The following is a 14660-nucleotide window of genomic DNA, read 5'->3' as shown; positions in this document are numbered from 1 at the left end:
AAGAAACTACAACCACCTATTTCCACAACCCACATCTCAAACACACCAAGAACAGCCAAGCCTCCTACAACTGGCCCCAATCCTTTGGGCTCACAACCTCTGGTGATCACAGAAAAAGAAGTGCAAGATCTATTACACAGACAGAAGCCAGGAAAAGCACCAGGGCCAGACAAGATAACTCCTTCTTGCTTAAAAGTCTTTGCTGACTAATTGGCCCCCATCTTCACCCGAATCTTCAATAGATCGCTAGTGATGTGTTATGTTCCTTCATGCTTCAAACGTTCTACTATCATACCAGTGCTAAAGAAGCCCTCCATCAAGGAACTGAATGACTACAGACCAGTTGCTCTAACACCTGTAGTTATGAAAATCTTTGAAAGGCTTGTGCTGTCCCACCTGAAAACCATCACGGATCCGCTGTTAGATCCCATGCAGTTTGCATTCTGAGCAAATAGATCGACAGATGATGCTGTAAACATGGCTCTGCATTACATCCTACAACATCTTGAATCTCCAAATACCTACGCAAGGGTAGTAGTAGTTTGTAGACTTCAGTTCAGCATTCAATACCATCATTCCAGACATTCTTCTAAGTAAATTAAATCAACTAGCGGTATCTGAAAACACTTGTAAGTGGATCATAACCTTCCTAGCAGACAGGAAGCAGCAGATGAAGCTCGGCAGAATCACATCCGATATCTGTACAATCAGCACAGGGCCCCCCCAAGGCTGTGTGCCATCTCCACTTCTCTTCTCCCTATATACCAATGACTGCATCTCAAACAATCCATCTGTTAAAATACTGAAGTTTGCTGATGACACAACAGTGATTGGTTTCATTCGAGACAACGATGAATCTGCACACAGACAGGAGGTTATACAACTTGCCTCGTGGTGTAACCGGAACAATCTGGAACTGAACACACTCAAAACCGTAGAAATGGTGGTAGACTTTAGAAGAAACCCTCCCATACTACCACCTCTTACAATACTAGACAACACAGTATCGATAGTAGAGACCTTCAAATTTTCTAGGTTCTACTATATCACATGACCTAAAATGGACACCTAACATCAAAAACATCATCAAAAAAGCACAACAAAGAATGTTCTTTCTGCGCCAACTCAGAAAGCTCAAACTGCCCAAGGAGCTGCTGATACAGTTTTACAGAGGAATTATTCAGTCTATCATCTGCACCTCTATAACTGTCTGGTTTGGTTCTGCAACCCAACAGGACAGACACAGACTTCAGAGGGTAATTAGGACTACAGAAAAAAACAATTACTACCCACCTGCCTTCAGTCGAGGTCCTGTATACTGCATGAGTCAAAAAGAGGGCTGAGAAAATATTTACAGACCCCTCACATCCCAGACATAAACTGTTTCAACTCCTTCCCTCAAAACGACGCTATAGAGCACTGCACACCAGGACAACTAGACACAAGAATAGTTTTTTCCCGAAAGCCATCACTCTGCTAAACAAATAATTCCCTCAACACTGTTCAATTATTTACAAAGTGTACACTACTATTACTGTTAATCTTCTCATCACTCCTTATTACCTATCCCCTCCCACTGATTGTAGGATTGTAACTTTGTTGCTTGTATCCTTACAATTTATATTGACTGTTTCCTAGTATGATTTGATTGTTGATTGTACCCTATGACTATCATTAAGTGTTGTACATTATGATTCTTTATTTTCTTTATGTATACTGAGAGTATTTACACCAAGACAAATTCCTTGTGTGTCCGATCACACTTGGCCAATAAAGTATTGTATTGCATTGCATTGCATTGCACTGCACTGCACTCCATTCCATTCCATTCTATGTCCAGCACTTTTAAGATATGACCATTCAACACTTTTTGATTATGAAATTTTAGACCAAACCATGTAAGTGTATACTTATAAAAGAAACACTCTTTACAACTGAGTACCAATATGGCAAAGAACAGCCAAAGGCAGAAAATGCTAAGAAAAAACATTATTCAACACTATTAATTTATCTTTAATACATGACAGAGAAGTATTTTTTTTAAGCCAGTAATTTCCTCCCATTGTTTGTAAAATAATTTTATTACTTTACAAAGTAATAAAAAAGCACCAGTGAACAACTTACCCACACATGGCAACGAATACCCAAAGATAGGATCGTGGACAAACTGGCGATTGTTCAACATAGTCACACAGTAGAGGTGAAAACAATCCAGGCAAATGACATGGTGATGAATACATGGGAAGACTAACACAGGACTCCTAAAGGATAACGAGAGAGAGAGAGAAATAAAAAAGATGGTGAGATATTAAGCTTCCCATGTTATTACACCAATCTGGTGTGAACTTCACACAAATAATATTCAGGACTATACTCTGTAAGCTTAATTCTAAAATGAGTTCCACCTCCGTAGCAATGCTTAGGAGCTGTGGAACTTGGGGAAAGATGACGCAATGCCACTGAGACGACTTATTTACAAAATGCCCACCTGACACAAAGACAAATTTGTCAGACTAAAAGATGAATAACTGTTTCTGTGAACAAGCATACCAAGTAGAGAGAATGCTAGAATTAAGAGCCCACCCCAAAAGACCACTCTAAAAATATTGTATGATCCTAATGTCTCTAACAGTAAGAGAATGACTAACTCTTAATTATTTAAATATTAGTGACTATAATTCACCCAAAGCCCCTCTGCAGGATAATTAGTCCAGCAAATTTATCTCTTCCAACGAATAGGAAGATCAGCTCTGAGCACAGACATATATTTATACTGCAAGGGCAGTAAATTACCATGAGTTACCCAGATATGCTTAAGATGGGTGACCATATAAATCTTTGAAATAAATAAATGGTACAAAACTACAAAAGTTACATAACCATTTATGTCGCACAAAACCACACTGTCTTTCAAGATTAACCATACCATTGCCAACAGTACCTCTAAATGTCTATGTAGATTCTCAGTCATCCAGGTCATGGTTGTCCCAAAGGTGCTTTTTTTCAACAGGCAACTGAACTTTCTGGTTTTTCTTTGAAGACGTTTCACTTCTCATCCAAGAAGCTTCTTCAGCTCTGAAAGTCCAATTGCCAGTTGAAAAAGCATCTTTGGAAGTACCTCTAAATGTTTCCATCTAATAAAACAGTTCACACATCCTGATTAGCTTTAAAAAAATGTTGTGCTCTCCCACAGTTTCATTTGGTGTCCAATTTGAAAAGCCTTAGTCGAAGATAATTTCAAACTGTATTTGAGGACAACAATATCTTGTTATGCTAACCAGGAGAAGAGCATATCACCAGAAATCAAGGAGGAAATAAACTGTTCAGGGGTATCTTCTTTCCAAGCTTCAGATAATTGGAAAACCTACTTTTAAATAGGTATGGTCATACAATGCAGAGTGGTTCAATGAGTAGGAAAACTATCATCGTTCTCCTATGCCTGTGTTTCTGAATTTCAGAGATACAGTGTGTTTGATTGCAATCAATTAAGAAGGGCTAATTAATAGATGGAATTCATGTTTGTGACGGAAGGGCAACCCCTACTCAGCTACCTTTTGTAGTAAAATAAACATGTCTATGGTTTCTTCTTGATATAAGATTTGCCATTCACTCAAGAATGTTAAACATGTAGTGATAAGAAACTTGAAGGTAGGGGATAAGCAAGATTGAGTTGTTAGCAGGTTCTTGTTTCTTTTTGGAAAAGGAAATATTTCCTATGTCTGTAAATTTCCACATTGAAAAGTTAACATTTGGCAGCTCCATTGCATCCAGAATTCAATATACTCTTCCTTGCTGTGTTACAGTGTAAGATAACATAAATTAAATGTTACATTCTTAAAGAAATAAAAAGGGGAAAGGGGCAGGCAGATAGATTAATGAAAGAACCCCCTGTAAATCCTGAAATAACAAGATGTCTCATTTAAGATTGCTTCAAAAGCTTCAAATTGGATACATAATTCCTGCTTCCCCTTTCTGCCCCTATTAATGTCTACAATTTCTTAAATATTTTAAGACTACCATTTAACTCTTTGCAAATCTGTTAAAATCTTCTATCTAATCTTATAGTATTAGGTTGCATGTGATTGATATACAGTACATGAAATATAATATTCCATAGTTTTGCATACACTATACACGGGTACATAATCTTCTTTCAAAATAAGCTTTAAAAATCCATCTACTGCTGGAGACATAAAGATAGCGTGTTGGTAGCATTAAAAATATAATCTCAGTGTTTTAAGGGATTTCATTGACTAAAGCAGCTTACAAACTGAATTAAACAAAACTTCCCCGCTACTAATCCTTGACCACTTGCTGTTCTGAAATCTAACCACCCCTTGAACAAAAATAATCTAGAAAGAGAAGTGGGAATTGGGTAGGATGAGTAAACCAGCCTTTCCTTTAAAGTACAAAAGACATTAAATGTGTCATTCCTTTTTCTACAGAACAGTTTAACAAGAATCATTTTACAATTTAGAAAAATTCAGATCTGAAGTTGCGTTAAATTAGCTGATGGAAAAAAACTATGCCTCATAACAACATGAAAAGCAATTAATTTCAATTCCTCTGAAAAAACTAAACTTTCCAAGCAATCTCACTTTTTTTACCCAATTATGATTTAAAAGGAAATAATAAATTATGGAACATATGGCTCCTTCTCTTAGTAAGTTATGTAAATTGTCAATACTATAAGAAAACATCTAAATTATACGTATTTTCAATAGAACCCCTTTATAGGTAATGCTGCATGAAACATTTGTCTTGAGGATACACATGCACACAGAACAAGCTTTCAATATACTATTTAAGGATTCATTCAAATATTTAAAAAATTCCTTGTGTGTCCAATCACACTTGGCCAATAAAATAACAGTTTTAATTTTTTTAAACAAAGGAATATTCTAAGAAATAGCATCATTAAACAGAGAGAGTGACTGAAGTTATACAATTAATGCTCAATATAACATGTATAAAAGCTAAACCATATCAAGTAAAGTACATTTAGTTATTTTTAGGATATTAAAAAGAAGTTTGGGCTTAATGTCTTTCATGTATTAGAAGTTTCACTTCCAGCCTGTCTACATATTCATTCTTTTTATCCATTTTAGTATTAATTTTACTGTTTTAACTTTTAATAAACAATGTTCTAATGTTTTAATTCTGTAATTGTTTTATCCTGTTATTTGTAATATTGTAAGATGCTTAGAGACTTGGTAAAGAGATGGGTGGTATACAAACTTAATAAATAACTAAATAAAATATTATTTATAAATGTAAAAAACATTCATAAAAACAGTATTGGTAAATATTTAATTCCTGAATTTCCCATTTTACTTTATCTAGATTTATTTATTTACTTCTGTTTATATGTTGCTCTATTTATTGACTTTCATTTATATGCTGTTCCATTTCCAAAGACTCTTGAGTATCTTTGATATACTGGCAAAAGTAGGATTAAGTATTAGTGGCAAATTCCATTCATCAAAAGGTTATAGCCAACCATATGTACCACCATTCAGAGGTACTACAATTTTTGTTCATCACCGTCCACAGCTTTAATAGGGAAGGCTATTTCAAAGGATGGAACCATCACGAAGCAGGCTCAATGACAGGGACCTTAAATGCGTCGGTGACAGGACCACTAGTAAGCTTCTCTCTCATTGATATCACCAAGCAGACAGTTGCAACTCAGAGACATCCAGCCTTGAGCCAAGTAGGGTAATAATAGCAACAACATACTTGAACTGTACCTGTAAGTTGACAGGTAGCCAACAAATTTCCCACGGTAGAGATATTGCATAGCAAATGTCAATATGCTCATAATTATCCGCTGAATCAGATGAAGGGTCTGAGTGATCTTCAAAGGGACCCTGACATATATAGGGAGTGAGAATAGAGTGAGAAAGAAATGGTGCTCATGGCAAGCCTCTTATTCCAGAAATGTCTTAACTCAGCATGCAAAATATAATTTTGCAAAACTTTTCCTGGCTATAGTATTTATTTACTAGTTAAAGAGGAATTATGGGTCCAGGTGGACCTACCGTTTGTCAGTTTATAATCAGCTCTTTCCATAAGAGTACACTTTTTGGGGAATAACAGATGGATTACTTTCCAGGGTTAGTTGGCTTTGTAACACTGACTTGATGAGATTCAATCTAGGCCTGTTTTACCATACACTCTAAAAACTCCAGGTCCATCCTGCTGGGATAGAGATATGTAACATCTGTGTATTGAATATATCGTATCTCACGGGCTGCTATGACTTTTGGATGCCATAGCAGCACATATACTGTATAATATACACTACATGCATCATAGAGAAGATGCATGATGATATCCTCGGTTGTGTACCAGATGACACATCACTGTTGTACAGCTTTAGGAAGTCATTGCAGGGCATGGCTGCAAAGAACCAAAACTCTAATCCTATATTTGCTTAGCTGGGAGGATGAAAATTATTTCCTTTTGCTCAGACTCATATACAGGTAGTCCTCTACTTACAACAGTTCGTTTAGTGATCGTTCAAAGTCACAAAGGCACTGAAAAATGTGACTTATGACCGTTTTTCACAGTTATGACCTTTGCAGCATCCCTGTGATCATGTGAACAGAATTCAGATGCTTGGCAAATGGTTCATATTTATGACCATTGCTGTCTCCGAAGGTCATATGATCACTTTTTATGACTTTCTGACCAGAAAACTCAACAGGGAAGTCAGATTTGGTTAACAACCGGGCTACTAACTTATCAATTGCAGTGATTCACTTAACAACCATGACAAGAAAGGTCATAAAATGTGTCAAAACTCACTTAACAAATATCTCATTTAACAACATAAATTTTGGGCTCAACTGTGGTCGTAAGTCAAGGACTACCTCTACTGCTTGATTGCCAAAATCACAGGTGCGGGCTATTGACTTTTTCTTAGAGAACATTCATACATCTCCTTATAAAAGGTAAAGGTTCCCCTCGCACATACGTGTTAGTCTTTTCTGGCTCTAGGGAGCGTTTCCCATCTCCATTACAAAGCCAAACAGCCAGCGCTGTCCAAAGACATCTCCATGGTCATGGACTGGCATGACTAAATGCCGAAGGTGCACGGAACGCTGTTACTTTCCCACCAAAGTGGTCCCTATTTTTCTACTTGCATTTTAACATGCTTTCGAACTGCTAGGTTGGCAGAAGCTGGGACAAGTAACAGGAGCTCACTTCATGACATGGCGCTAGAGGTTCGAACCGCCAAACTACCGGCCTTTCTGGTATGAATTATTTTTTAAAATGATTCAAGAGCCCATCCCTAAAGAGAATAAAATTTTCAGGAGCCTTATAGAAAAGCCTATGCAGCCTGGGTCCTGGCCTCTCAGAAGGTTCTCTCAGAGAACATTGATCCAAGCCCTGCAGTACTTAGGTCACAATTACACTCCACAAGCTCCAGATACTGAGGATCTACTTGTCTAAAATTCAATCTTAATTGAATTTTAGCCATCCAGAGCAAACAAAACACCTTCTGAGTTCTTTTAGCCATGTTCAAAGCATACTGAAAAATAATATTATTTATTCCTCTGCATTTTTCTTAGATTCTTAAAATGGAATTATTTTAATCTCAAGCATATTTGACACTTAATTGCCCATCATTCCCGGGCATAATGGTTGGGGGATGGGGCAGGGGGATTGGAATATAGCCTACTTTACTTTCTGTGTTATAAACACAAACTTTTGGGAAGCACAGCAAAAGTTGCTATGATGAGAAGTCTGATTAATTCCATACATTCTTTTTACACTTGCCTCCGATTGAGTCATGGAAAGTTGTGGCTAATACCAATTAGATTGGCTGCAACAGAATCCTGACAAAAGAAAGATATGAAGTCTGATCTTGTTTAGATAAAAGTCCCAGTGGGAAATAAATTGTTTCGAGTATATCTAAAATCTTATGAACGGTATTATTAATGTATTGAAAGTCAGCCCAGTGACCGAGAATGCTATTCAGCATGAGGAGATATTTGTAGGCACAATAGAGACTAAAAGATACATCTTTTGCTACCTGCTTATGAAAAACTTAGCTTAGTTTTCTTTTCTATGATCTCATAGCCTTCAAAGAGGCAGGGAAGGCTAAGCAATCTAAGGTTAAGGAGAATGCCTCATCGATCAGTCTTTTCATTAAAGACAAGCAAACTGACATCCCACTTCACATTTCTCAAATGTAGCTAAAGTCAGTAGGTATCTGTAGGAGAGAGCCATGATGGAAATGCCTGAATTTATGAAAATCCCTAGGGTCATTTGCAGGTCACAATAGAATTTTTCTCACTTCTATGTAATATCTTAACCAAATAATAATAAAACAGAGGTATATATCTATACAGCCAGCTCCTAGGAATTATTTTCACAGAGCCAGTAATAGACAGCCAGATTTTGTTGCTGTAGAATAAAGAAATACATTGCTGTTCATCCATCAGTCAAGAATACTATATTTATTATAAAATTCCCAAGAGTTTCCCATTAGCACATTTTTATTACTTTTAGCAATCTTCTTCTAGCTTCAAAGTTTTCTATATAAGCACCATAAAATTATTTTCAATTTTGGATGGATCTCTGTACTCTTTCAAAACAATTTTATTTGTTAAACATCCATAGGAGATTTCTAAGCACATTTCAAAAAGAGACACACTATTGGAAATAGACCTGCACACGAACAAAGAAGTCCAAACTTTAAAACAAAAACAAGGAAACTATGTTTACACACACAGACACAGCTGCAAAAATCACACCTGTTATCACTGTTACCTGTACTGTAGGGACATTTTCATAAATTTTCTATAAAAGTAGAAAAGTAGCAAAATAATAGCAGAAGCTCCCATTTTATTTGCATTTCACTATGACTATACTTTATTTTTGTGCTTTAGTTGTGCCTGGAGTAGTACTTCCAATTTTCATGGCAAGATTTCCTGTGCCTTCTCCATAGCGCTGAGAGAGCATGACTGGCCCATGGTCATCCAGTTGGTTTCTGGCTAAGGCAGAACTAGAACTCACAGTCTCCTGGTTTCTAGCCTCTTGCCTGAACCACGATGCTTTATATCGCTATATTAGATTAAGGTGAAAGCTTTGAAAGAGCATTTTTACAAAGCAATTAAAGCACCCCTCCAAACCTCAGAGTGCTCAAGTACTATAGGATGGAAATGTGTTCTATTTGTGCATATCCATATTCAGATACTTTGGAAAGCACTGAAAGCAATCATTCTGAGACATTTGAGTGCTTAGAACAGCAGATTCAGAGGGATGATTTAATCCTTTTTATGAAGTACCTCAGTTAGTTTTCACAATCCTGCTGCATAACTCTCTATATAGCTATTGTTATCTACCTGACTAATATTTCCATTATTTCACTACTTAACTGCTGTAGAATAGAAAGTATCTTCACTTTTTTTAAAACTTCAAAAGCCCATCGAGTGAAAGAAAGCAACAAATGCAGACAAGTATCTTTGAAATGACCATAAAATATAATGAAAGGAAAATGTTTTGAGCTTGAAACTCCCTGTCTGGATTTGATAATACTTGTTCCAACTTTCCTATTATGATACTGTTCTTATAATTATGGAAATTTCCTAAAATGTTCTCTTTGAACTTGGAGCACTTCTGATATGGTTAAGAACATCTTTACACTTTTAAGAACATCTTTACTTTTAATAAATTTGCCTCTATTTAAAAAATATTACAAAAAGGTATTATAATTTATTATTATATGTTCTCCAATATTGGTGTTAATTTTTCTAATTGTTTACTAATATTCTAATATTTTCTAATTTCTAATATTGGAGAACATACAATAATCAATAAATTATAATATCAATAGTGCAGTGTAGTACAGTAGCTTCTTTTTTATTTTTTAACTTCCTAATAGATATCTGAAGAAATCTAGATGAGGGAAAAAGAAAATCCCATTTTGTATCCTTCGTAGAATGCAGATTATGTAGCTTTCTCCACTTCCTAACCAGTAAATGATAGACTCCTGTGTTTCTCATAAAATAAGGGCAGGTCTTATTTTTTTTGAGCCCCGAAAAAACGGCTAGGATGTCTTTTCAGGGGTGATCCCACGCTTGCATCCTCGGGTGGGTGGGCAGGTGGGTGGCAGCGGCATGGATGTCGGCCTCCGCAGGGTGCCCGCCGCTGCTGCTTCCTCTTGGAGCGTCCTCTTCCATTTGGAATGTCACTGCGGCATTTGGAGCATCGCCGCCACGTTTGGAACTGCTGCCATGTTTTGAGCTTCCACAACCACGTTTGGAGCGTCGTCGCGTTTGGAGCTGCTGCCACAGCGTTTGGAGCATCACCGCCGCATTTGGAGCTGCTGCCGCCTTGTTTGGTGCTCCAAATGCAGCAGCAGCAGCTCCAAATGTGGTGGTGATGCTGCGGTGGCAGCTCAAAATGCGGCGGCAACGCTCCAAATGGAAGAGGATGCTCCAAGAGGAAGCAGCAGGCAGGAGCACCGCCGAGGCTGACATCCACGACGACGACACCCGCCCGCTGACCTGGCCTGCAGGCAGCACCATATCTGGGTCTGGCGGGAATAGGGAGCTCTCCGCGCTCCACCATGAACAGCCATTAGAAGTGGCTGATGGCAAGGCATGGCTGCCCACAGGGCACTCCCAACGGCAAGGCACTCCCACCCTTCCCTCCATTTTGCATGTTTTAAAATAGGCCTAAATTTGGGGGGAGGGGCTTAATTTCATTTTATGCCTAAAAAGCATGCTGGGTCTTCCTATTGGGGGGCGTATTATTGGAGAAACATGGTAGGAAGTTGAAATTGTCCTTGGTAGAAGCAGCAGTGCTTAATTTCTTAAAAAAGAAGTTGATTTAATATTCATTTTGTCAAGGAGTATGGATAGATACTTTAGCACAAAGTGTGCCATCGAATCTTAAGGGGGGGTGAGCCACTTCCCATTATATCCAATGAATAGGGCAAATGCCCATTAAGAGCCACTGACTGCTAAAAAAAAATCTAAATGTTCTTTCTCATTGTCAGTCAATAATTGAAAAATAGCCAAGGGAACAGCAGATCAAGGGTCTTCAAACTTGGCAAGTTTAAGAATTGTGGACTTCAACTCCCAGAATTTCTCAGCTAACATGACTGGAGGAGGGATTCTGGGAGTTGAACTCCAAAACTATTTAAATCTGTCAAGTTTGAAGACCCCTATACTAGATGGATTAAAGATGAGAAACATAACTATAAAAAGAAATATAGAAGGGAAGGATCAAGGTACAGACTGCAAGAAGAATCCATTGGTGTGGAATCAGTTGGAAGGCAAATGAATATTCGACCTTTGTTTGAAAACTTCCAGTTATAGCAGGCCCGTAAGACGAATCTATGGCACGCAAAACTCTCTCTGTGGGCACATGAGCCATCGCCCCAGTTCAGCTCTGCCATGCATATGCGCCTGCCTCCCACTGGCCAGCTGGTCTTTGGGTCTCTGCCACACACGCATGTGGATGAGCACGCATACAACATTTCTCTTTATCATTTTCTATTGCTAAGTTATTATTTGTTTGTTTGTTTGTTATGCCACGTTCTCCTGCAAAGTGTCTAAGGTTGGCTTACAAGTTATTTATTATGATGTAGTTATAATATGTTTCTCCATAGAGTAGCTTAATAATAACATCAAAGATTATTAAAAGATTATCAAAGATCATTCAAACCATTCGACTAACTTTTATTGAAAAGTTTCTACACTCTAAAATGAAAATATGGAGTAGTAACTTTCTATATAATCTAGATTTAATAATCAGATAAAGACTGAATTCTGTATTATATGCATATTTTTAACTTTTGCTTTCTTTTCTTTTTGTATTTTAATTTATTATAATCACTGCAATGTATATACATTGCTATTTTTTGTTCAGTTATTTTGTTTGTTATACTTTGCACAATAATTTTTAAAATGTTTTGTGTGTTCAGGTACAGCAAGTGCTGATTATATTACAGCAATTTTAATTGCTGTTTATTGAAAAGTTATATAGTAGTTTCTATGTAAAATTTATGACATCTAAAACTTCTATTTTCTCTCAAGGTTCCTTCAGAGTTTGAATATAAATATATTTATACATCTTAAAATTTTCCTTCCCTTTGCAGTAGGAAGTAGCTCAAATACTTTCTGTGGAATCACAGCTCCAATCCAGGATAAAAGTAGCAGAAAAGATCCCCAAATATGGCAAGAAAAGTGACCCAGCTAGTATTAAATACCTTTAAGCCCCACTGTTTTTGAACAGGAGACTAAAGCTTTTTTAAAAAAATCAGTGGACCTTAAAAGGCCTGTAGTAAGGACAGATTGTGTCTGATTTATTTACTGTACTGTTTTAGCATGTGTAGGCCATAACTTATCTGAAGAGATCAGGGTTATTAGATGCATACAAGGGATGTCTCACATTTCCATAATTCTATGAAAACATTTGGAGTTAGGAGGGTTGAGCTACTGAATTTCAAAACAATGTGATGATAGTAGATACATTCACTTAGTAGAATATTCCAGCCAAGAAACTACCATGGGCTTCGAGACTGGAAATAAGCACTTGAGATTGCATCTACTTCTTAATGTTTCCTGCCATGTCTCTTCCATCTTTTGGTGATAGTGTTTAGCCTCAAACAATTCAAACAGCGTTAAGAAATCATTGGCAAAAGGGACAGTGGAGGACACAGGAAAAAAAGATTAAATTTTTGTAGGAGAACAATGTAAGGAATTATTCTTTTGGCCAGAAAGAAATTTATATAGAGACCTAAGAAAAGCTAAGAGAAAAATATTTCTTTAGAGTTAATTTCCAAATGCGCAACTTCAATTTTGCACCATTTACTACAATTTATGTTTGATGTAATCATAAATTAGCAATATGGCATCTGCCACCAAATGATGGAAGACCTATCCTTTCTTCCTTCAATTGAAAATTTGATATTATTAACTGGACAGAGTCTTCAAATAATGAAGTCATAGTACAAGGAGACATCATGATGATGAGCTTTTGGGGGAAGGCAACAGTATCTCTCCTTTCTTTCTGAATCCTTGCTCACATGTGTTAAATGCATTCCAGAGAACTCAATTAATAGTTTAATAGTTCTCCAGCTCAGGACTTGGAAATATGTATTCAATGTTCATTGGCTTGAAAAATATGCACAATAGCCACAGTGATTTCTTTGGGACATAATCTGGACAAAGTATGGAATCACCAGGTCTTTTCAAGTACTAAATTATTATTCAGGATTGTATCTTCAGTTGAGATAAAGGGTCTAATATATAGCTATCATTTGCAAGTGTTCATTTTAGTAGGTTTGTTTTTAAATCAACATTAAAAAATTTATTTGGTTTTAAATTGGAAAATAATGCAATTTGTGGCATTTATACTTGCTTTAAAATCTTTAGCGTGAGGTGCAGCAACAGTTCATTAAGCTTAATTATATTTACAGCTGTAGGTGATACTGAATGAAATGCATATTTCTCACCACTTTGGTTCACTAAACAGCCTGGTTTATAATTATCATTTTAAAATAAAAATGGAACACAAAACATTCTTCATGATCTGAAAACTCATGAATTTCCTTTCCTTAAACAAAACTTTTATTTTAACTTTCAGATTACATTTAAATATTCCTTTTAAACTGTATCCCTTGCAAAAATGGAATTTCACATCTGTAAAGCAATGAAACAACTAACATTTTGCTGGATCAGACCAAACTATGAATGTAATCTAGCATTGAATTTCTGACAATAGCCAGATAGATACTTCAGGAAGGTTACAAGAAGAACATGACATAATGGCTGGTGGAGTTGCTGAACTTGTCCGTAATGAGATAGCAAGTGTCAGCCCTTTTTATCTGCACAACTGCCACACACATTTCCAAAAGAGGTGGGACTTCAATCATGACATCACACCTCTCATCTTGCAGGTTTTGACATACATCTTGAAGATATCCATATAATAGCTACCCCATTAAGATTTTAAAATTCCATTTAAGACTTGGTTCTTAAACTATTGAAGGGCCCACAGTCTATTGCTCTTCCAATGCATGCTAAACCCCTTATTGTGAGTGAAGTCTTAATGTAAGACTGGTTAGATTTATGAAGTCTTATTTCTGAGGTTTCTAAATTTTCCTTATTAGCGGTATGTGATGCTTTAGGTCCTAGGACCAGACTATGAAACTAAACAACAGCTGAACTTTCTCTGATATATTTTTCACTTCACATGGCAATTCCCTGAACTACTTCCCCATGTTTTCTGTATTTTTCTCCTATCTATATCTAAAGCTGTTTTTTTTACAGTCTGATTTCTTGGGAGGAAAACAATTGCATTTCCAAGAATCTCTCCCCTACGGCTGTGGAATGAGGTGAGTGCAGGATAAATTAGACCCATTTTTTTCCAAAGGCAGGACTACAATAATATCAGCAACATAACAAAAGAAAACTTCACAAAACAAGCTTTAACAAGCTTTAACAGTAGTGCACCAACTTTAAAAGAAGCTGAGGAGGCTTCTGCTTATCATTAAGTAACATATAACTTTAACTGGCACACTCCCAAATTTTGCTTAAAAGTAATGCTGATGATTCTTGTAGGTAATTTTAGCTATTTCATCATGCCTATCATATTCATGTTGTTTATTTAACAATTTCTTTTATAGTAGTTTGTTG

General features: G+C 36.6%; 1 protein-coding gene across 5 annotated transcripts in view; it reads right to left on the bottom strand.

Annotated features, from left to right (window-relative positions):
- Positions 1–14660, bottom strand: part of PRKN (parkin RBR E3 ubiquitin protein ligase) — a 737950-nt gene that overhangs the window by 231394 nt on the left and 491896 nt on the right. For all 5 annotated transcript variants that reach the window (XM_087938586.1, XM_087938601.1, XM_026705091.2 and 2 more), the window contains exon 7: positions 2125–2261. In XM_087938586.1, the coding sequence (XP_087794712.1) occupies positions 2125–2261 (137 nt within the window). The remainder of the gene's footprint in view (positions 1–2124; positions 2262–14660) is intronic.

The sequence above is a fragment of the Pseudonaja textilis genome, chromosome 1 (genome assembly GCF_049901715.1).
Source record: "Pseudonaja textilis isolate UNSWEBS1 chromosome 1, rPseTex1.2, whole genome shotgun sequence".
In the NCBI taxonomy this organism is placed as follows: domain Eukaryota; kingdom Metazoa; phylum Chordata; class Lepidosauria; order Squamata; family Elapidae; genus Pseudonaja; species Pseudonaja textilis.
The sequence above is the reverse complement of the archived record's forward strand: the minus strand, read 5'-3'. Positions and strand labels throughout refer to the sequence as shown.